We start from the raw sequence: 23,139 nt of genomic DNA, 5'->3' as shown, positions 1-23,139 counted from the left end.
CTCCTGCTAATTCTTCATAAGGAGTGGATGAATTTAAATCCATTTAATCAAAAATAAATTTATAATTTTAAACATTTCTATTCATCAATATTTCATCATATGAACTTCTATACTGTGGTGGTGTACCTGTTGGATGATATTTCAAACCTTCGTCCGGTGTCCATGTCCAATATGTAGTCCTAGTAAACCAAACCTGAGGAGGATTTGTCACCTTTGAACAGTAAGTGTCATTTACACCCTGAATGATTGGATAAGCTTTCACTTGTACTGTAACTTGTGAGTTGAAAGTTTCTAATCCATCAAAGAATATACCCGCTCCATCACGTTGAACTGGAATAGTGCATAAGAATGAAGTTTGGTCTTTCCATGTTCTAGCTAATGGCGTGCCATTATCATCATTCAGTGGTCTAGTTAATGAGTCCTCATATTCTTCTGTGCATTCATTCACTCCATCTAAATCAGAAGCTGAAGCATACGTGTAAAGAATATGTCGCCCACTGTGGTCATCGCTTGATCGGGGAAGTTTCTGGAATCTATAGTGACCTGAAGACCTCGAAGCATTGGATTTTCTAAAACTGTTCTTTGCATTGCATTCTTCGGAAATGCTAACACAACATCTGTAACATTATGAAGAGCGTATGAGAAATCTGAGCTAATACCTTCAGGAGTGATGCAACCTCCATTTAGTGAACGAACGTCAATATGTTGAGCTGGAATCATGAATGGATCTTCCTTACTGAATAAACGAGGTATTGCTTTAACTGATTCTTCAATTAAACCGTATCCTGGTGTAATGCATTTATCCTCTAAAACTTCCATCTTTGTGCATGAAATAATAACGTTATCAACTGTTGCGTCAGCAGATGTAGCGGCTAAGCTTGTAATTAATTTGGCAGGAAGTCCGATTTGTTGGAATTTGCGATCATATTTATAAACATGATTCATAATCTTTTCATAATTTTCATCAGTTATCTTTTCATAAACGTAATTTTGTAAATCAGCAACTCTTAACGGGTCAATCTGACAAAATACTAAAGTATCCCTGAAAACATAATATTTAAGAATGATATCATCAAATGATTTAGGATAATCATCGAACGCCTGAAATGCTAACAAATCATTTACCGGAATAATCATATCAAAAGTGACATCAACTTCTTCATTTGCGTTCTTGAAAACTTCTGAAGGGTCAATATATTTACCACATACTGAGTTATCATATTTTTGAACATTATTATATAACGAATGAACAAACTTTTTAACTTTCCTTTCTGATTTTGGTTTATATGTTGCAAATGCGAAAGATTCACGGGCGCAATCCATCTGAAGATAACCGGCATCACCTCTTTCGGTTTCTACTTCTAATTGTTTAAAGCTTTGATTTGATGATTTGTAACCAACGAATAAACGCATGCATTTAAAAGCGGCATCACATGTGAAAGCTTTATTTGAAACTAGAGTTGCTTTAACTTTGCGTTTAATATATGTGTCACCTAATTGGTTCACATCATGAGCCGGATTTGTAATTCTTAAATGAGTTTGTTTATCATCAAAATATGGAGCATCAGAGTCATAGCATGAACTTTCAAGTTCTCTATAATATCTTCTACCGTCATTCTTTGCGAATATTTCATTTATCTTTTCGAATGAATGAAACACATTTCCATTAATCGGTTTAGTGTTTGGCACCAAATAGTTAGTCGTCATTTATTATTAAATAAAAAATCAAAATTAAAAGATGAAAATGAATTTTTAATTTTAATGAAATAATCAACTATGGCTGCAGGTATATTTAAGAAACTGTGGGATAAAGTAAAAAGAGGAGCGAGTAAAGTTTGGGAAACATTGAAGAAGGGAGCAAATTGGATATTTAAGAATAAAGAAGCAATTAGTGACGTTGCTGAATCAATAACACCAAAAGCCGCCCCAATAAGAGAAATATTAAATAAAGGAGAAAAAGTTTATCAAAGACTACAACCGATACTAAGATAAAAATAATTTTAAAATAATTTATTTTTCCACTATCTACCTCCTATTTTATTAAGTATTCCTTCAGCTATTCCACCAACTGCGTTACCTGCTTGTGCTCCCATCGCCGGATTACCTGCTTTAGTACCTAATACTCCACCTATGATAGTTCCTGCCGTTTTCGCTACTGGTGCCAAAAAGTTTGCAATGGGTTTAATAATCTTTTTATAAACCCAACCCGCAGCTTTCTTAATTCCATCCCATAATTTTTTAAAGAATCCTGCAGCCATTTCTGATTTAATATTAATTAAAAAATATATTTCATCACTTATATTCTAATTTTTATTTAATGATAAATGAAACCGATTTTAAAAATAAATGAAACAGAGGAGGAAGAAATAAATGAAAGTGAAAATGTTCAACAAAAAATAAACGTTGTTAAACCAATTACTGAAATAAAAATTTTTTCATCTGTTGAAGAATTTAATGACTATTATGCTAACAATAAAAAATTATTTGAAGAATTGACAACGTGTAAATTGAATAAAATGTTTAAAGTTGATGGATTCAAAATTTCAAAAATAAAGGGGGTGGTTAGTTTGAAATCTATTCCTCAATCAAGAATCACCTCATTAATGAAAATAGATGATTTAACAAAAAGAATAGAAGAGATTGAAGAAAGAATGAATCAAATAATTGATTTCATAAATTCAAATAATCATTAGTTTCTTAAAGTTCAATGTTGATTCTGAGACATGAATTTTTAAAGTTTATTTTTTTATTTTTTATTTCATTATGGTAGTGAATCTTTCATTCATGAAAATAATTATTTCTAATTTCTTTTATTCTCTCGTACATACTAGATTTGAAGAATTCAGAACTTTTACCATAATCTCCTAAATGTTTTCTTATCCCTAACGTGTGCCAGTTATTATATGAAACTGAATAAACTTTATCTTTATCTTTACACCTTTCATCACTTCCAATATATTTATATCTCAGTTTTGATTTAGCATTTTCATATTCATTAGCGTTTAATAATTCACAGTCTTCCTTTTTAAATTGATGTTTAAGATATTCAGGATTTAATACTCTACGTTTATATGCTCCTAACTTAGTTCTAAAGGTTTTTCTACAAAATTTAGGAATTCCATCCTCTTTAATGTCATCAATGATTTCCATTTCATTATTTTCAATTTCTTCTTCTCGTTTATGAGGTCTTTGATTATGACTCCATTGATTCCATGAAATTAAATATTCCCTATCATTATATTTATACCTCATTAGCTTATTTTGGCTTTCATATTCATTTAATAATTCACAATCTTCATTTTTAAATTGAAGTTTAACCCATTCAGGATTTAAACAATGTTTAATTAATCGCGGAATATCTGACATCATCTATATATAGCTTCTTTTATAAAAGATAAAAAAATAAATTATTTTAAAATTAATGTTAATTTTTTAATGATTTATAAATAAATATATTTTAATGCATCGTCTATATATAGATGTAACAAAAAAAGTCACACACCCCGCCCTATCCTACTACTTATTTTTATATATATAATGTATCAGCGGAATTATTACAAATGCATTCTAGGTGAATTAAGGGAAAATGCGAAATATAGAAGAAACAATCTGGAAAAAATTGAAAAAACGGTTATTTTGAACTATTATTTTACAAATTTTATGCAAATTGTCACTTTTATATTTGAAAAAGTGGGATCCAATATCGATCAACAATAAATATGCAAATCGAAATCTATGTTGAAATACTTCAGTCTCAGCTCAGTAAATTGGTTGAACAATCCACATGCTTAGAAGTACAATTCAAATATGAAAAATGCAAGAAAGTTCAATTGGACTGATTATTTTGAGGAGAAAGATAAAGTCACACAAACAAATGATGTCACAGCATTATATAATACTACAGGCTCTAAGAGTTATTACGTTTATTTTTGCATTTTTGACGAATGCAAATCAAAGAGTGCCATTTATATCAAAAGAGATAATGAAATTTGCACATTACTTGAAGACAATAAATTTACTAGATGCAAATCCACTTCAGAAGGTGGATCCGTTTACTATGACTGCCATCAGTCAGGACAGTTTGTTCAACAACGAAATTCATATTCTGAGTCAATAGCAAGTGATTACATGTCATTTTATCAATGGGTTAAATATTCTCCTGATTATAAAAACTACGCTTTTCAAATTTCAGTTTCAAAATGCGGAGAAAGTGAATCAGAAGGATGGTATGCATTTGATATTGCATGGGGTGATCTACGTTTTGAGAATAACAACATCACTTACAACAAATGCACTGCAGGTTCATCAATACATAGTATCCTTGATGGAAAATCAAGTACATGTAATTTCTCAACATTCAAAGAAAACAACCAAGGTGGAAGTCCATCTCTTGAATTTTGGAGTAATAATGATTCATATATACAAACAGTTTCTTATTGCAATGTTATTGGAAATAAATGCGGTACAGACAATGACCAAGTTCTATTTCGTTGTAATTATAATACTAATGTCGATCATTGCGTATTTTTAAATAACACTCCAGTATATATGTTTGATATTTCTTATAAAGGTTACACATTGACTATTACTGATTCATGTATTGAATCAAATTCAATAAGTACAGGAGGAACTGTTACATTTGAAAGAGAAGATCAAATTTATTCTGATATTTATCAAATTCCAAGTTTTTATACAGAATTTTGTTTCATGACACAAAAACCAAAAAAATCACAGTTTTATTACCTTATTTATCCAAATTTGCAGGAAAATCTTCTAGCATGCTTCATAGTTCCAAAAGATAAAGATAAAAATGAAGATGAGAAATATAGACAAAAAAATATTTAAAAATTACAATTTTGGAGCAGGTTTCTTCTCCTTGATTAATATCGTAGACTTTTGAGTTCCAGAGATTCCTTGTAAAATGTTTGAAAACACGATTACCATTGCAACAGGTCTTATCGAATTTGTATTTGTTTTTGATGATCCAGGAATCGAGTGAGAGAGCAAGAATTGTTTCTCACTCCTCAAAATTGAGAGTTTGCTTCTCAATGAACCGAAACCGAGAGAACCAATGAACTGTTCCTCGATTGTCAACCTTATGTCTTTGTCTTTCTGTCCTTGTGGAGACATGTCTGATATCTGTCTGAACAAAGACCTTCCCCATCTACTCCATTGAAGGAGTTCTTCCTGTGATGACTGGAGACGTTCGTTGTCTCTCATAGTTCTCTCTGTCTGTGTCTGTATTCTTTCATTCTCTGACTGAATTGCACTGCACTTGTCATCGAGCTTTGCAATTTTAGATCTCATGTCTGAGAATACATCTGAAAGATGTTTGTCTGTTCCTTCAATACGTAAAACTTTTCTGAGGTATAAAGCATCCTGTGTGACTTTCGCTGTTTCTGAATTCATAATTTCGTTGACAAATCTGTATGCACTATCAATTAATTCGTCGTCATCTTCTGGTAAACTCTTGATATCGAAACCAGATATTTTTGCAATTCCTTCTCTGAACTTGTTTCGAAGATCTGAAAATGACTTGTTATAACCATCAATCTTTGATGATGTTGAAATATTGAGAGATGCAATCTTGGCTGAGTTGTTTGAACGTTCTGTTTCAAGATTCGTCTTCAAGTCTTCGTTATTGATTGTTAATGTTCGCAATTGAACTTTCAATTTAGAGATTTCTGTTTTAAGTCGAATGTTTTCGTCACTTAATATATCTTTCTCTTTGTTAATATTTGTGACTTTCTCTCGTTCTTGTTTCAAGTCATTCTGCAATGCAACAATGGATGTGCCATATTGTGATGCCAATGAATCTGTTCGCTTTCGAACTTCAATGATGACATCGTTGTTCTTTGATTCGGCTGAAAGAGCACGAGATTTGTAAATTGATGTTTTAGATTTCTCACGGTTCAGTTTATCAATAAGTTTATGGACATCATTGTGTGCTTGTTCAATAATGTCTGAAAGTTCTTTCTTGCATTTTGTTAATTCAAGTTCTAATGATTTCTTTTCTGATGTAACTTTTTCAAGTTCATCTAAAACTGTTGTTAATTTTTCTTTGTTCGTCAAATCTTCTGAATAACTTTTGTCACTGATTTTAGAGAGTTCTGCATTTTGTAATTCAAGTTCTTCGATTTTAGATCTGTACATTTCGTCTTCTTCTGCTTTCTTATGGGAAAGATCATTGAATTGTTCTTTAGCTAATGAAAGCTCATTCTCTAAAACACAAATTAATTTGTTGAATTTGTTGCAAAATTCATTTCGTTCACGTTCATATGAAAGACGTTCATGTGAATTTTGATTTTCGCTTTCTTCTAAACGACGAAGTGTTTCTGAAAGTTTTTGTTCTAAATCAACAACAGCATGTGATGGTGTGAATTCTGATGAAACAATATCAATAAATTGTTCAAAGTCTCGTTTGAAGTCGCCTGTAAAATCATCAACAAAATTAGGAATAACTTCTTTGAGTTTATCTTTGATTTCACTAAGTTCTTGTGTTTGTTGTGATTGTGAGTCAAGTTGACTTAAAAGTGACTTAATATATGATTTTGATTCTTTAAGTTCGTTCTGTAATGAAAGAACGGTCTCTGCTGAATCTGTCAAGGACATGTTGATTTGTGCGTAGATGCAGAACAATGTGTACAATTCAACATATGGAGATTGATCGATCAATGAATCATCAACGAAGTCGAAGAAAAGTTTAGCAATGTTTTCTGGATTGTTCATTGTAACTGGATCGAACATTGAGATTCTTGAAAATTCTTTGTTAGGAAGATAGATTTTGTGATCATCAATGAACTTGCCAAGACGTGCACATTGTTGGATAATCTCTGTACGACCATCTTGACCAATAACATTGATCTGTGAACGTGAGATTTTACGAATGAAATCAACACAGTACTGAAGTTGTTCAAGAAGTGCTTGATGACGTTTCTCGAGGTTGCTGTATTCAACACTTTGTTCTGATGTGTTCAGATCTTTGCTGTCAGAGAGAATGGCATCAATAGTACAGCGGAAGATTTCTGATTTAGGAAGACCGTTCAATCGTGAGACTTGGTCAACAACACTAACTGGAAGGACATCAAGGACATGGTCGAATGCATCGTTGAATGAACGATCTTCGACTTCTCGTTCGGCATTGATCTGTTTCATGAATGAGTCAAGTGATTCTTCCGCTTTTGTCTTAGATTCAAGTGCACGTTCTACAATTGATTCGTGTTCACGAAGAAGATTTTCTGTTCGTTCAAGATTGTTCAACAAAACAAATCTTGTTTGATAAAGTTTGCTGATCTCTTCGCGTTGTGAATTAAGTGTATTCTCAAGATTACTTAATGATTCATGTAAAAATTCATTTTCTGATTCAAGATGTTGATTGATTGAGTTTTGACCACTTTTCTGTTCATTAAGTTGTGTTTCGAGTTTAGACTTTTCTTCATTTAACTGTGAAACACGAATTTCAAGTTCTGATGATTTAGAATGTGCTGCGTCGAGTTCAACATTGACAGATCGGACCATGTCATTGGATTGTGATAATTTCTTCTTAAGGTCTGAAATCTTATCCTTAGATTGTTGAACTGAATATTCGCTTTCTGAAATTGTATTTTGAAGAATTTCGATTTTAGCAGAAAGTTCTGCAATCTTAGCTTCTTTCTGGTTTATTGTTTCATTAAGCTTCTTGATCTCTTCTGATTTCTGTTGGTTTTCTTTTTCTGAGATATTAAATCTTTCTTGTAACAATGAAATCTTTGATTCGTATAATTGTTTAGTACTATCAGGTAATTGTGCTGGTTGTGGGTTCTTCTGAAGTTGATCAAGCTTGTCCTTCAAAGAAATAACAGAAGATTCTTGTTCATCAACGGCTTTTTGGCTTTGCATGTATTTGTCCTGCATATCAGCTAGCTTTTGATTTAGTATTTCTATCTTCTTTTCATAAGGCTGGATAATGGAATTAACGTCTGGAACATTTTTTTGTTGCTCCATTAAAGCCTTGATGTTTTTCTTCAGTGCTGACTTTTCTTCTTTATCAGCAAGAAGTTTTTCGCGTAATACTTCAATGTCTGAGTCGTAGCCGATTAATGTTTTTGAAAGTTTATCGATTTTGTTCTGGAGAGCAAGGTTTTCTGCAATGATATCGGAGATGGCAACAGTTGCGTCCCTCAGAGTTGTAATAGGGCGTGATAATTGGTTAGTCAATTTTGAATAAAACTGTGAAAGCTGCATTTCTTGTGTTCTTATGTCGTTGTTAAGCATAGAATTTTTGTTCTGTAAAGATTGGATCTTAATATTGTAATCATTTTCCATCTGAATTTTCTTATTTATTAAATCAGAATTTTCTTTATCTCTTAACTCGATATTTTCTTTTAATGCATTAAGCTCTCGATTATAATTAAGTTGAGATATCTTTGTAGGAAGCTCGTGTGGATCGTCGTTATCATTTCTAACACCTAACACAGTTTTCGGAAATGCTTGACGAGAAATGGGAGGACTAGCACGTGGAACTCCAACATTCGCGCACGGATTATAGTTTTTCTGAGTAAATGGTGTTTTATAAGACATTTAAATTTTCCTAAAAATAAATTATTTTTTTTAGGCGCCAAAAAAAAAATTTAGTAAACGGATTTATTATCTTGTCACTACTCATTAAAAACCAAAATATCACTGTATCGCAAATATAATTATCTGAATTTCATGGTATTATCTCATATGAAATTATATATCTCAATTTAAAATTACACATTTCTGACAACAAACGCATAGAATATGACAGCACTAAGATACAAAATTGGCAAAAACTAAACTATTGGAACCAACAATCAGTAAACATGGCAGTGATTCCTACAAATAAAGTATCAAACAGCTTATTTAGGTGAAAAACTTATTACATGTTTTATAATGCTTATAATTAGCTTATTTTATATATAAATGTCCGCCTAATTTGATAATTCATTATGAATTGAGATATCATAATTAAATGTTAATCTGAATAAAAACATAAATAATATAACCAATATTTGAAACAAATTTTGCATATCAACAGATATTTTTGAAAATTATTTTTCATATTGAAAATTATTGTGATGAAGTTTAAATTCAATGAAAAAAATCAATGAAAAACTATAAAATTAATTATAAATTTGTTATATTTTTTTTTAAAGACGTGCAAAAAAAATTAAATATCTTGCAATTCTTTTCCATCAGAGTTAGAAGAAGAAGAATCACTATTATCCTTATTATCATCCTGAGCCAATGGTGAATCAGCAGGTTCTTCGGCGTCATCTCCGAAGGCGTCTTCATTTGAGTCACCAAATGTCAACAAAGGATTATCTTTAGTCTTCTCAACATCACCTTCACCTTGTTTTGCATTCTGATCTGTTTGTTGTTGAGTTTCTGCAACAGCAGCTTCGACAGCTTGTTTCGTCTCTTCATCGAGTTGTTCTTTCGGTGGTTCTTGTTCTTTATTGAGTGCCTCTTGTTGCTGTTTGAGTTTCTCTGCCTTGGCTTGTGCTCTTTTCTCTCTTCTGATGGATTTCGCTTTCTGATTTACGAGATACAAAACAATTAAACCGACAATAACGATAACTAATACAATTACTACGGCAACCATCCATCCTGCCAATGGAATGAATCCACTGTTGCTCTCAGGAGCTGGTGTTTCAACTTTTTGAGAAGAATTAGTTTCATTATCTGGTTCAGGAATGATTATCTCCTCAGGAGGTGGACATGTATCATTTATCTCTTGATAAGAAGTTGGATAAGGCGATGTTTGGTCGCATGGTTGCCTTTTAATTGGAATATTTTGATTTCCTTGTGTAAATTGGGTCGAACCACCTGTATATGCTGGAGCAAAGATGTTAACAATGTTAGTAGATGATAAAGTAGTAGCTGTGAAGGTAATGTCTCCTTCAAAACAAAGAGTTCTTAAAAATGTTGAAGATGATGAGAGACAACTTGGATCAAATGAAGAAACTGTGGCTGGAATGATAAGTGTTTGGACACCAATATCATATGCATAGCCAGTATTCCTCTGTTCGTAGAAATTAGTGTTTATCGAATTTATATCTAAGGATTTAACGGAATTGGAGATCTTGTACGTCTTCGTGAGGTTTCCAAATGTAAAGAGAAGCTTGCTCGTGGATTTGTCAATAAATTCATGGTCGTTGGAAACCGTAAATTTCGGATGTCCTCCTGAAGGGAATGAGAACTTTAAGGCGGAATAAATATGGTCGAAGGCATTTGGTGCGATTGTGTGTACTGATAGTGGTATATTTATTTGGGTTAAGCTAGTTCCTGAAAAAGTATTGGATTTGATCTCGTAAATGTTCGGGAGAGTGATGGAAGTGAGCTTTTCGGCCTTGTAGAAGGCATGATCACCAATGGTTGATAAATAAATTGGTAAATTAATCGATGATATCTTGGAATTAGCAAAAGCATAGGTTCCTATGGTCTTCAAACCCTTTCCAATAGCTAATTTTCGTATATGAGATTCATAAAATGCATAGGAAGAGATGGTTACCACTCCATTTAAGGTAAGATTTTTAATCTTTTGGGTATTGGCGAAAGAATATTGGCCAATTGTTGTAACAGAATCAGGAATAACGAAATCAACTAATTTAACGCAGTTTCTGAACGTATCATCTCCGATTGATTGAACTTTACCGTTAAGTGTCACAGTTTTCAGCATTGGGCAGTCCATAAATGTACCTTCAAGCTGCAATGGATCTGTCTGCGATGCGTCAGGACTGTAAGAGAATGAAGTCAAATTTCTGCAATTAAAGAACGTATAAGACAATGTCTTGGGGAAATATGCTGTGGCTGATGTAATGAACTGGTTTGACTGGAAGGCGTATTTCTGGATTGTTTCTACATCTGGAATTTCATATTGGCTGATGTTGATCGTTGGGAGGACACAAATGAGTTTCTTGTCATCGGATGATGTAATGATTCCATTTGTGTTCTTGAAATTGCCGTTCACTGTAATTTCGGCAAGATTTTCACACAATAAGAAAGGTTCGATGTAAAATTGCGTGGCCGAACTTGCCAATACAATTTTTGTGAGGGTTGGGAGGTTGTAGAATGGTTGGTTTTCAGGTAATGTTTGAGATGAGAAATTATTACCAACAGTTACTGTTTGGAGCTTCGTATTTTGGAATGCTGCTGCTCCAATACTTGTTGCCTTACTTACATCTACAGTTGTAAGCGCTGTTCCGTAAAATGCGTAAGGATTTATGATAATAGGCTTACTAGGGAACGTTACAGATGTAAGTGATGAACAGCCATTGAAAGCGCTATCTGAAATTGTATCTGTATCTTGTAAAGTGACAGATTTCAAATTTGTACATCTCATGAACGCGAATTTGTTTATTGTTGCTCCTATTATCTTCAATGTAGTTATAGCTGTTAATCCCATGAAGGAGCCAGTGCCAGGATTACTAATTGTCTCTGGTAAAACTAATTTAACGCAATCAATGAAAGAATAGTCATAAGCAGTGGTGATCCTAGGTACTGATGTCAATAATGAGCATTTCGCGAAACATCTTTCTTCATAAAAAATATCAGTAACTGTATTCGAGACTGTGAACGTTGTAAGCTTGTCACAAGCAAAGAAACCTTGTGATTTGATCGTAAGACTTGTATGTGTCACATCAATATTGATTGTTGTAAGAGATTTGCAGTTACTAAATGTTTCTTCATTGATGGAGTTCCTGCAACTGACTTTTGCAAGTGTAAGGAGGACACAATTCTCGAAAACACTCTTTGCTGTAATATCTATTGAAGGAACAAGATTATTTGAAAAAGATTTCAGTTTGTAGCAGTTCTTGAAGGCACTATCTTGAACGGTAATGAGTCATTCAGGTCCTTGAATGGTCTCAATTGATGATTTTTCAAAGGAATTTGATTTGCAAATTAATTCTGTTCCTGCAAACGTAATTGTTGAAATTCCTGTGAAGGCTAAAGCACTGACACCAACTTGTTTAACTGTTCCTGTAATTGCTGTTAATTTATAGCAACGATAAAAGGATTTGTCATTTAGAACGAATTCTTTGCCAGAAGGAAGCGTTACTGTAGTCAATTGATAGCATGAAGCAAAGGCGCTTGTTGGAATAGTTGTAATTGTTAATTCGCTAAGATCTGCAACTTTGATACCGGAATATTCAAAAGAACTATCCGAAATTGATGTAACTTTGCTTAGATCGATGGTCTGGAGATTAATACATCCGTAAAATGCTCTAGAGCTAATTTCTTTAATATAATCCATATTAATTTCAGTAATTCCTGAATTTTCAAAGCAATTGTTCGGAATTTTTGTAATAGATTGTGGTAAGATTACTTTTTTGAGTTGCGGAAGAGAATTGAAATTTGTTTCTAACTGAGAAACTTGGTTACTGCTTAAATCAATAACTTGAAAATATTTGAAATATCGAGTGAATGAAAAGAAATTAACATTGGGGCCGAGTTTCAAAGTTGTGACAGAATTATCCATTAACGTGGGAAGATCAAGATTACTGGAGTCAGAATCCGTATCAACTGTGATAACCCCATCTGTTTTACTGAACTCATCTAAATGTACGCATTTTTCAGAAAGGATATGCGTAAAAACTAGCTTTTGGAACATTATAAATTTTTGAATTGAAACTTTATGAAATGTAAACAATTTCTATTTCACTCGGAAAAAAAAATATCTAGCTTAAGATAAAACAATAAAAATATGAAATCAATTGTTTATTTTGAATTCCATTTCAATTTAAATATATAGTAAGGATTGATATTGAATAATCATAATTGAAATAATATTATCATCTCAGAAATCTAACCACCAAATTTTGAATATAACCGTTCCTCTTTTCAATATATATCCTTATTCTAACACAATGAGGAGAAGATATGATAATTGAATTTCTGGTTTGTTTTGATTTCAGAATTTGTGAAAGTCATTGTTACGGAAAATTTAACCAGCATTGGTAAACATATTTATTTATCGACAAATTGAAATTATCCGATTCTTTTACATAAAAGTGACAAAATTATAATGTTGACAACGTTTAACTTGATCCGATGTTTTTATCACGATCGAATTATATTTTCATGAGATGAAATCCATCCATAGGCCTGATCACTATGATCCATTTTTTCCTTTGATAAGTAATATTATATTGTTTAAAATTACAAACACTTTTTAAACAATTGTCATGTGATCAGATAATGCTTTACAATAGTTTATTCAAGACGGAGCTATAAAGATCTCAATGCCAAAACCAAAATTAATTTATTTTATTTAAATCGCTATAAAATGATTGATCATGAAAATCACTCTGTTGATTAATTCATATGGGACATAAAATCAAATATCCATCAATAGAAATTATCTGAATTAAACAAATTCACGAAAAGTAATATATCATAGTATACAGTTTGATTCAATAAATAATATAAGAATAAGGCAAAGTTGCATTTTTCCCAGAAACCTTATTTCAGTTTGTTTGAATTATTGGAGATATTTTTAAAGTACATGATTGGCACGTATTTCGTAGAGTTTTAATGGGTTTGCCCTCATACGATACCTTCAAACTTGTACATAATTACAAAAAGAGTAGGGGAATTAGAATCGTATTCGATAAGTTTACATTGACAAAAAAACGATATTTTGCAGTAAACAAACGATTAAAATTCAAATCGAATAATTGATTAATAAAATGAATCCCTGGTTGTAAAACTTCACAAATTAACAATCTGTAAGTCTTTATTCAATTTTAAATTAAATTCGGTTAATTGTTTCTTATTAGAGTGTAAGTGATAAATACAAATATTTTATAAAAACAAGAAATTTTGCAAATTACCTCAGACTTTTCAGAGGATTAAGTGGCAACTCAATCCTCTGAAATAGTCTGTGGTAATTTTTAGTCTCTACACTATTTCAATATAAGCTCCATTTTTAAACAGTTTTTAAAAATCGAGCATTGAAAAGTGTGATGAGACTTAGTTTTCAATGATTTGAATTAATCTTATCGAAAAGTATAACTTATCATGAAAAATAGAATTTTTGAGTTACTATGATTAATGAACTTATTCTTAGTATTTTCGATTTTGGTTGAACATTTTTTCCTTTAAAAAATGTTATTGTATTTTATTATTCGGAACATTATTTAAAATAAGGTTGAGTAATTTTTACATCCAAGTCAATTTTTCATTACTTATCAAAATCATATTGAATTGAAAATAATTAATGAATTTATATGAATAAAAAATATTCCTATTATATATACGTTTTAATTTCTTACTTTTTAAAAAATTTATATTCAATTCATACTCAGAAAAGTATTTTTGAATTACGTGGTTAATTCAATCTATTTTGTGAGTATCAAATTTTAAATCATTTAAATTACAATGAGTACTCATAGTTTAGAATCATATCAGATCAAATATAACATCGGAAAAGGCGGATTTGCTCAAGTTTATTACGCCATCCACAAGCTCACAGGAACTAAAGTTGCAATCAAAATCATTCCCAAATCGAAATTCTCAGATGATACAGACTCAAAAATCAGAATACAGCGTGAAATCGAGATACTGAGGAAAATACGCCACCCATTCGTCGCAGAACTTTTTGATGTTGTCGAAACAGACGATAATATTTGCATCATCATGGAATATGCTCAAAATGGAACCCTTCTCAATTATCTTAATGAGTTTGGTCCATTCACTGAAGAAAATGCTAAATTAATTTTTGCACAATTAATTATTGTCATGAAATACTTGTTTAGCAATTTCCAAATTGTTCACAGAGACATCAAAGCTGAGAATATCCTTTTAGACTCAAATAACAATATACGTGTTATCGATTTTGGATTATCGAGTTATCAGCTCGGAGGACAGCTTTTCAAAACCCAGTCCGGATCGCCATGCTATGCTTCACCAGAACTACTATTATGCAAAGAGTATACCATTGCAGCTGATATTTGGAGTGCTGGAGTTTTATTATATGCTTTAGTATCAGGAAATTTGCCATTTCAAGACCAGAACATGACAAAGCTTGTTCAGAAAATTGCTTTCAAAGAGTTAGATTATCCAGATAATTTTTCAGATCAGTTAATTGACTTATTAAAGAAAATTCTTCAGAGAGATCAGAGCAAGCGCATAACATTAGATGAGATAATGGCTCATCCATGGGTTAAGGATTCCATTAAGACAATGACAGACAAATTGCTTCAGTTTTCTCTTGACAAAGAAATGATAAATTCCACTCTGAAGATATTAGGGTTCAATACTACCCAAATCGAGAAAGATCTTTACTCCAATATAATAAATCAAGGAACAATTAGTTACAGAATTTTAAGAAGAGAATATTTTTTGGCTAATTTTCCTCCTTTATTCCATACTTGCAAGGAAGGAAAATCGATGAAGTCAAATAGCCACAATGCTATCGAAGCACTTCCAAGGCTTGATAATAAGCATGTTAACTTTGGAAATCGTATGTCACTTCCATCACAACAAGCAACACCAGTGATCATTTCCAAACGAAGACACTGCCCATCTCCGGTAATTCATATGCCTCAATAAGCGGTTTTTTCTTTTATTATGATTTTGTTTTGTATTTGTTTGTTTTTTAAATATATATTGTCGATTTTTATTGAGCCTTCTTTTAATTTCATCTGTTTTGATATCCGAAATCAAAAAAGGAGTACGTGAATATAATATACCGAACTTACGGACCCAAATTTTCCGTCAGAAATCCATATAATAAAAACATAGTAACTTCTTATTATAACCAATCTATTCTTATGAGATATATTTTATAGATCATAATATCAATCATATATTTAAAAACGATGTAACATTTACCGATAAAATCTATCTAACAAGCTTGATTTTAGATTGTCAGTCATTAATTCCATTTAATTTAAAAAATATTTCTGAAACCATCTAGTCGAACTATTTACATTTCCACTTCATATAATACCTAAGCAGAAAAATATATCAATGATAGAAAAAAATTGTTGAAACGGAAAAATTTGGAATGTAATGATTTTAAATATTCGTGCAATTAAGCTTTTAACATTGGTAAATGATAATAAAGATATAGTCAAAAGTAAATCTAGGAGGAAATGGTCAGATGCCCTGTTCAGCTGCCTATGATTTCGAATGAACTACCAATATATGCAATTTTAGTAAGTTTAATTTCATAAAGGAATTTATTGATACTGTAGCCAGCTATTTTTAATGTCAGTATTGATTTTGTTTTCTCGGTAGGAAAGAAAGAAAAAAAAATCGGAATGTTGCATATGGAGAGTTCTAGTGCTTCATCATCGATATCTCCATCATTTTCACCATCGTCGATGAAGCTTCCTACATCCTCTCCCGAAACATCTTTAATTGTAACATCCAGCTCTAAATTTTTCTGTTTTCTTCTTGATTATTCAAAAGATACAAATCCTGAAATTATATACAGTAGTGATTTTCCAGATGATAAGACCTTGTTCATCAACTTTTTATCAAAAATAAAGATATCTATGACTCAATCTTTTGATCCGATTATATATCAACATGCATATGACAAAATTTACTTCACATCATTCTACTTTTTAGTTTGCGATAGTAAATCACCAACTTCCTTAAGAAAACTCGCAATTATCGTTGGAAATCAAGATAGATCGTTTTTAATCAATGCTCAACAGAAATTTAAGAAAGACATTCTCAAACTAATACAACAGATACAACATAGCTCATTAGAAATTTACAAAAAAGAAAATCCAAATGAAAATCAAGAATTTTTATCAAAATTAAACATTCCTAACAACGGCAACACCAGTTCATTATTCACAGATAACACAAGACCTCAAACACTAGTAGAATTTATTAATTTTCCAGATTTACATAAAATTTTACAACAAATCATTGATTCTGCGCCAAGATCATCATTTTTAAGTTACATACAACTTAGATGCGAGCTTCCTTCTATAGGATCTACATTCAAATTCGGTAAATTCCAAAATCTTTATGATTTCATGTCATTTATACAATCTAATGAAGTAAACAGCTCATTAATACGCATGTTAGACCTTGTTGATAGTGATACTCTCTTCCATTGCATCTTTTCCATCTTATCTGGAAAAACTTTAGTTATTAAGTCATCTGACACAGAAAGTGCCACATCATTAGGTCGCAGATTCACTTTATTTGTTCCATTCTACACAGAATCCTACTTCACGGTCGCTGAATCCCTTACTGTTGTCGAATCTTTGAAATACTCCATTGCAGTGGTAAATAATTTCCCTTCCGAAATAAAAAGTGCCGTTTCTCTGTTGGATCTCGACAGTAAAATGTACAAAGGCGAAAGTTGCCCGCATAAGAGTTTTGTCTGGTCAGAACTAAAGAAACAGTCGAAGTTCAATGAGGCAACATTCTTGACTACTTGTTACAGAGAGATAATGAAGGTTTCTGGTAAATTTGCAACATTTTTGTCGATATCAAAATTAAATAACAGAGAAGATGCGATGAAAGGCCCTTCCCAAGCTGGATTTTCCAAAGATGATGAACCTATATTTAAATATTGGGTTCAATGCGCTTCAAATCAACAAAATTCAAGACCTATTTTACCAAATAATAGATCTAAGCTCGGTATTGTTATCACTGCATTGTAAACTGTTCATATGTTTTGTTTGCTTTTAAATTATACTTGTTTTTTATTAATATAATAATTATCATAGAAATATTTAATTTTTTTCATGAAATTGAGTGAAAATTCAATCAAATTATTATACATGGCACGGCGGGCGCAAAAAGTGACAAAATAGAATACCTATGGTGGCAAGACAAAGGAAACATTTTTGTAAGGCAAACATTATATCAAATACCTTTACTTTGTAATAAGAAATATAATTATCACGAAATTACAAATAAATATTGTTTAATATAATTAATAGCAAAATTGTTTTTTATTATTTCCCTTAAGACCTTACTTATTAAGTATACGTATAACAAGCTTGTACTGCATGTATTAGTTAATAGAACAAAAGAAAATGAGCTCAAATGAAAAAAATTTTCATGCTATTTTGGAAATATGCATATTCGAAGTATGAGAGTTGTAAACACTGAGAATTTTAAGCTTTGGTTGATGATAGTCTTTAATTTTTCTTGAAGTAGTAAATTATTTGATATGAAAATTTAATGGCCAGCATAATCAATCGTGCGTTTCGTTTCTTGATTGAGAAACGATGATTGTGTGCTAATGAATTATTGCGTCTGACAGGTTATGATTATGGATACCTGAAATTAAGCTTTTATGGGAAACATCACCGAGCGCCATTTGGCGCCCCTAATGCTGTTTCTATCGGTATGATTAAGGAGCTTTCTTATGCACTTTCATCGCTTGAACTTGAACGCTACAAGATATATGCCCCCCTCCCAATGGGAGGTGGGAGCAAAAATTGAAATGTTTACATTGATTTTTGAATACTTTACAAGCACCCCTCCCAGTGGGCGCAAGTGATCGGGTCAAAAAAAATCATAAAAATATTCAAAATTGCGATTTTAATAGATGTTTAAGAAGTAAATTTATTAATAACGATATTTCATAGTACAAAATGTGTTCAATCTCTTCGTAAATCATTCAAAAAAATCAAAAGAATTTCCAAAATTCAATTTTTTTAGTAAAATTTATATCTTTTTCTATCGTCTCCTCCCCACCAGTGGGAGCCACCGGAGGCGCGGGCGGCGCCGCTGGCGCCAAAAAAGTAGCGCCCATCGTGCCATGTTATGGCATTCCAAACGGGAACCGCGGTTGGTTACCATGGATTTCCGTCACCGGTCACATTTTAAAGATTTTTAAAGCCTTATAAAAATATGCTTTGTAAATCATTTTTTGTAAATCGGCAAAAATTTGGTAATTTTCTTCAACTAATAAATCTGCGAATAGCATTTATAATACAAGAACAATCTTTTAAAATGCGTTTGATTCATTTTTGTATAATTTCATATAGGCACATATATTCTTCCGGGACTTTCCGTGATTTTACCGTAAAATCATTAGTTTACACCAATTTTTCCGTATTTTGAATAGTTTACTGCACTTTTTCCGTAAAATTGAGTTACGGGAATCCGCAAAATTTCCGGACCTCATTTTTCATAGAATATAATAATAATATTTGATAAAAAGATATATTATTTATATTTTTGATTTTTGAATTACGGAAAAAGTGAATTGATAACTTGATTTTTTTATATGGTTAATTTTTCAAATGATATTATGAAGATCTAAAATATTAAAAGTAAAAAATTGAATTACGGAAAAAGTGAGGTCAAAAGTGAAATAAATTTGCAGAACAATTTTCATTGAAATAAGACATTGAGTATCACACTTTAGTGAATCAACATCTATAAGAATGAAGTGTTTTGAAGCTGAAATAATATTGAATAGAAATTAATTTTTTCTGAAATTTTGAATGAAATTATGGGAAATAAAAAAATTACTAAATATTGTATTCATACAAATATATTATTTTAAAGGAAAAATAGATGCTGATAGAAACGATGAAAAATTTTGAAAACTTTACAATTAATTTATGTTCGTTAACCACAGAGCTTGCAATCCAAAGCTCACGTTAGACTACAAGAGTCATGAAGTCTCATACTAAGGGATATCCAACATATATTTTAATAATCTAATGTTTGTGACAAATATTCAACATAAAATTAAGTTTTCGTTTCGTTACAAGGCATTCATACTTTGGAGATATCATATTTAATGTACAGAAAAGTTAATATTAAACAATACATGCTAAAGAATTAATAAATAAGATATAAAATAAATTTATACGTAATTACTTTCATTTAATATGCTTTATGCTGTATAATATTGATTAAGAGGCATTAAAAGGTTCCATAGTCTGCTTTTATAGGCAAGATTTTTGATAAAAATTTAAAATTTTGAAAAATGATGAGAAAAGGAAAAAAGGTAAATGAGAGCAAGAGGAGGGAAAAAAAAGAAAAAGAAAAGAAAGGGAAGGGAAAAATAAAAGAAAGAAGGACATATAAAAATTTAGATGCGCATTCTTAATGCCGAGGCGGCTTGCCGCCGAGGCGCGATTTTTTTAGGCCTCTACGGTAACCCGGCAATGTTTTTTTAAATCTTGTACAGCCCTATGCCATGTATACAAATTATTATTAATATCTTATGTATTCATAGAAACAAACAAACATAATTTTATAATAAAAGGAAGATCTATTGTATCAAATAGTTCTTTGACATCTGGATGAATTTGACATTTAGAAAGTGAATACTCATCATTATCATTTAAAGACAGTGGATAACATTTTTTAACAAGTAATTTTTTAAAGTTTTTATGATGAATATGGTCAAAATATGGTTGGATGTTTCATTTAGGTGGAAGTAAAAGGAAAACAAAGAAACATGCAAAGTAATTTAAGAAATAATAAGACTGAATCGAAGGACAGTAGATCATATCATACGTTGCTGGAACCATAGCCCACAATCTAACATGTTTTGTTAACTGGTTGTTGCTGTTCGTGGGAAGGCCTATTTCAATATATTGATCATGTGCTGTACAATATAAGCCAATGGCATAAAAGTAATAGCTTCGCCCAGGATGGCCATCTATTAATGTCGTAATTCTATCGTCATCCTTTATTGTGTTTTTTACGAGTCCTCCCCATTCAGAAGAGGGAATTTCAGTTAAATTTGCTTTAAAATCAGTAGCTTCGTAATTTCCTTCCTGTTCTATATCATCAAGTGGTGAGTGGAGTTGTTGAAATACGTTAATCTTTTCGAGTAGTGGATAATCAAGAATAAAGTGGCGAAAGTTATCTTCCATAACATACGTACTGGAATTGAGGTCATCAAGAATGGAAAACATACCTTTGGAGTTGTTGTGACGAGCGTCACTTTCACTGTCAAAGCATTTCCCATAATTTTGATCATGATCAAAGACTAACTTATATACTTTTCCATCGTATATACTGTATATGAAATTTCTCCCATGTATTGGAATTAATTTCACTCAAAAGTATAAGGTCGCCAAAAAAAAGTGCGGAAATTAAAAACCGCAGTTTGAGTACTTTCTGAGAGTCTGTTTGTCAGAAAGTATACATTTGTAAACTTTCTGACACTAAAATTTTTATTTAGTCCTTTCAAAGTTTTTGACAATGTCAAAAAGTATACATCGGGGCTCTCAATTTTCCTCTCAAACGGCGGTTTTTTAAAAACGCTTATTTTTTCATCGACCTTAAATGGTTTTGTAAAATAAAACGGCACTTTTTGATTTTGAATAGTCGTTGTATTTAAAATTGAATATTCTGATTCAAAAATATTTTTATTGTAATTAGTCGTATCATTGTATATTCTCAGGTGACACCCTTTCTAAGACATATGCGAATAATCAGATTATTACCAGTGTTGATATCAAGAGTCAAATTAAAGATATGCTTATCATTTCTTTAATTGATCTTCATTAATAAATGTATCATTAAGTGAAACTGTTATGTCTATCGGAAGTTTCGCGTTTTCTGTATGCTCAAATCATTAGATCTGTCCTCTGAAAATATGAATTGAATCCATCATATGAACTCTATCTAAAATTTCTTTGATCATATATGAAGTTATCGATTTCTAAACATATTTATCTATATGATCTACTGTCCTTCGATTCAGCCTCATTATTTATAAAATTATCTTTGTGTGTTTCTTCGTTTTCCTTTTACTGCCACCTAGATGAAACATCCAACCATATTTATCAATAAAAATTAAGTTATAAATGTTTATTAATAAAAAAATAATTTTATTTTAACAATAATATTTATTCACAGTATGTTTGATTGATCCAATCAGCAAATCTTGTGATATCTGATTCAAGGGAAAGCCATCCAATTGAAACTTTTGCAGCGCATTTTCCATCTTTGTTGCAGCCGCTATTTATAACGAAACCATTGTCACAAGCATCATTAACAACTTGATTATAGTCAACAACTCCATTTTCAGATGAAATTTCGAATGAAAGTATCGATGATGAAGGATTTCCCAAAATTTTCACGCATTTTAATTCAGAAAACGTATCGTAAAGTTTTTCTGAGAGTCTATTAACGTATTCCAAACGTGCTGATCCAATTGTTTTGAGGATATCTATTGAATCTACAGCTGCAGCGATGGTTAAAAACGGAAGAGAGCCATCTTCAAGTCTTTGTGCTGGTTTAAGACGTAATTTCTCGAATGGTTGTGTTGTCAATGCGTAAACAAGAGTTCCGCCACCGAAATATGGCTTATCCATGAATCTTATCAACTGATTCTTGATAATTACAACGCCAAGTGATGGGAAACCAACGACACCATCAATACTGAATATTAGTCCGTCGAACTGATGAGCAGAAAGGTCAAGAGTGTTTGTTTGGAGATAATCTGTTGCATCTGCTAAAACAACAGTGTAATTACCATGGGATTTAGCGGAAAGTACTTCAGTTATCTCTTCTTCTGTAAATATATGGCCATCAAATCTGTCAACAAGTGGAGTAATAACAATATTATTAGAATTACGTGAAAATTTGCTGAAAAGTGGCTGGAGAGTATTATTTGTGTTGAATGAATGGATTGATGATTTTTTAGCCGCTGCAAATGAACTTAAACCAATAATATCAGCATCAGATGATGAAGAATATAAAAATGAAGATTTATCGGTAAATGGGAATGCTTCCGGGATTAATTTAAGTGATGCAAGACGGGATTGAGTGAAAACACATGTATATTCACTAAGATCTGTGTTAAACATCTCGAGAATTGAAATTCTAAGATCTTCAATAAGCTCATTTGCTGCCTCCGAACTCCTTGACTCTGAATGTGGATTGCCATAAAGAGTATTACTTAATTCATTCGAGTTTCTTTGAATTTGAGCATCAGTATAAAGAGATCTTGTGGAATAATCAAGATAATCATCATTTCCGATGCTTTTTGTGAATTTTTCTCTGATCTGTTGGACGAAATTACCATATGAATTTTCATTTGAATATCCTAAGAGATCTACTGATCTTTTGACTTGAGATCCAGATGAAAGAACAAAGAACTGATAGCATCCTGCAGCAATAATGCCTGAAACAAGTGCAATTGTGATAAGAAAATGGAAAATTATTTTCATAATA

At 31.6% G+C, this 23,139-nt stretch overlaps 10 protein-coding genes and 1 pseudogene across 11 annotated transcripts, besides 1 other annotated feature; 4 read left to right on the top strand and 7 right to left on the bottom strand.

Annotated features, from left to right (window-relative positions):
- Positions 1-67: 67 nt before the first annotated feature.
- TVAGG3_0429560 lies at positions 68-1,707 on the bottom strand (annotated as a pseudogene). The gene has a single exon. A coding segment is annotated over exon 1 (1,640 nt).
- Positions 1,708-1,776: 69 nt separating this feature from the next.
- On the top strand, positions 1,777-1,992 carry TVAGG3_0429550 (uncharacterized protein; the record flags this gene model as incomplete). The annotated part of the gene is made up of 1 exon (XM_051233733.1): positions 1,777-1,992. One exon carries the CDS (start codon positions 1,777-1,779, stop codon positions 1,990-1,992), a length of 216 nt encoding a protein of 71 aa, XP_051103463.1.
- Positions 1,993-2,021: 29 nt separating this feature from the next.
- Positions 2,022-2,258, bottom strand: TVAGG3_0429540 (N-acetylmuramoyl-l-alanine amidase family; the record flags this gene model as incomplete). Its single annotated transcript, XM_051233732.1, has 1 exon — positions 2,022-2,258. One exon carries the CDS (start codon positions 2,256-2,258, stop codon positions 2,022-2,024), a length of 237 nt encoding a protein of 78 aa, XP_051103462.1.
- A 1,549-nt stretch (positions 2,259-3,807) lies between these two features.
- TVAGG3_0429530 (uncharacterized protein) lies at positions 3,808-4,649 on the top strand (the record flags this gene model as incomplete). The annotated part of the gene is made up of 1 exon (XM_051233731.1): positions 3,808-4,649. A coding segment is annotated over one exon (842 nt), but the record flags the coding sequence as incomplete, so codon positions are not given.
- Positions 4,650-4,848: 199 nt separating this feature from the next.
- Positions 4,849-8,559, bottom strand: TVAGG3_0429520 (uncharacterized protein; the record flags this gene model as incomplete). Its single annotated transcript, XM_001311298.1, has 1 exon — positions 4,849-8,559. One exon carries the CDS (start codon positions 8,557-8,559, stop codon positions 4,849-4,851), a length of 3,711 nt encoding a protein of 1,236 aa, XP_001311299.1.
- A 613-nt stretch (positions 8,560-9,172) lies between these two features.
- TVAGG3_0429510 (antigen BSP-related family) lies at positions 9,173-11,347 on the bottom strand (the record flags this gene model as incomplete). Its single annotated transcript, XM_001311299.1, has 1 exon — positions 9,173-11,347. The coding sequence occupies one exon, from the start codon at positions 11,345-11,347 to the stop codon at positions 9,173-9,175; it is 2,175 nt and encodes a 724-aa protein (XP_001311300.1).
- A 501-nt stretch (positions 11,348-11,848) lies between these two features.
- TVAGG3_0429500 (uncharacterized protein) lies at positions 11,849-12,616 on the bottom strand (the record flags this gene model as incomplete). The annotated part of the gene is made up of 1 exon (XM_001311300.1): positions 11,849-12,616. One exon carries the CDS (start codon positions 12,614-12,616, stop codon positions 11,849-11,851), a length of 768 nt encoding a protein of 255 aa, XP_001311301.1.
- Positions 12,617-14,334: 1,718 nt separating this feature from the next.
- On the top strand, positions 14,335-15,943 carry TVAGG3_0429490 (protein serine/threonine kinase protein; the record flags this gene model as incomplete). Its single annotated transcript, XM_001311301.1, has 1 exon — positions 14,386-15,558. One exon carries the CDS (start codon positions 14,386-14,388, stop codon positions 15,556-15,558), a length of 1,173 nt encoding a protein of 390 aa, XP_001311302.1.
- Positions 15,944-16,108: 165 nt separating this feature from the next.
- On the top strand, positions 16,109-18,398 carry TVAGG3_0429480 (vesicle coat protein involved in Golgi to plasma membrane transport family; the record flags this gene model as incomplete). Its single annotated transcript, XM_001311302.1, has 1 exon — positions 16,272-17,639. The coding sequence occupies one exon, from the start codon at positions 16,272-16,274 to the stop codon at positions 17,637-17,639; it is 1,368 nt and encodes a 455-aa protein (XP_001311303.1).
- A 1,548-nt stretch (positions 18,399-19,946) lies between these two features.
- Positions 19,947-20,139: a mobile genetic element.
- Positions 20,140-20,372: 233 nt separating this feature from the next.
- Positions 20,373-20,870, bottom strand: TVAGG3_0429460 (uncharacterized protein; the record flags this gene model as incomplete). The annotated part of the gene is made up of 1 exon (XM_001311303.2): positions 20,373-20,870. The coding sequence occupies one exon, from the start codon at positions 20,868-20,870 to the stop codon at positions 20,373-20,375; it is 498 nt and encodes a 165-aa protein (XP_001311304.1).
- Positions 20,871-21,501: 631 nt separating this feature from the next.
- TVAGG3_0429450 (molybdenum cofactor sulfurtransferase protein) lies at positions 21,502-23,135 on the bottom strand (the record flags this gene model as incomplete). The annotated part of the gene is made up of 1 exon (XM_001311304.1): positions 21,810-23,135. The coding sequence occupies one exon, from the start codon at positions 23,133-23,135 to the stop codon at positions 21,810-21,812; it is 1,326 nt and encodes a 441-aa protein (XP_001311305.1).
- Between the last annotated feature and the right edge of the window lie 4 nt (positions 23,136-23,139).

Source organism: Trichomonas vaginalis, chromosome V (genome assembly GCF_026262505.1).
Source record: "Trichomonas vaginalis G3 chromosome V, whole genome shotgun sequence".
Classification (NCBI taxonomy): domain Eukaryota; phylum Parabasalia; order Trichomonadida; family Trichomonadidae; genus Trichomonas; species Trichomonas vaginalis.
The sequence above is the reverse complement of the archived record's forward strand: the minus strand, read 5'-3'. Positions and strand labels throughout refer to the sequence as shown.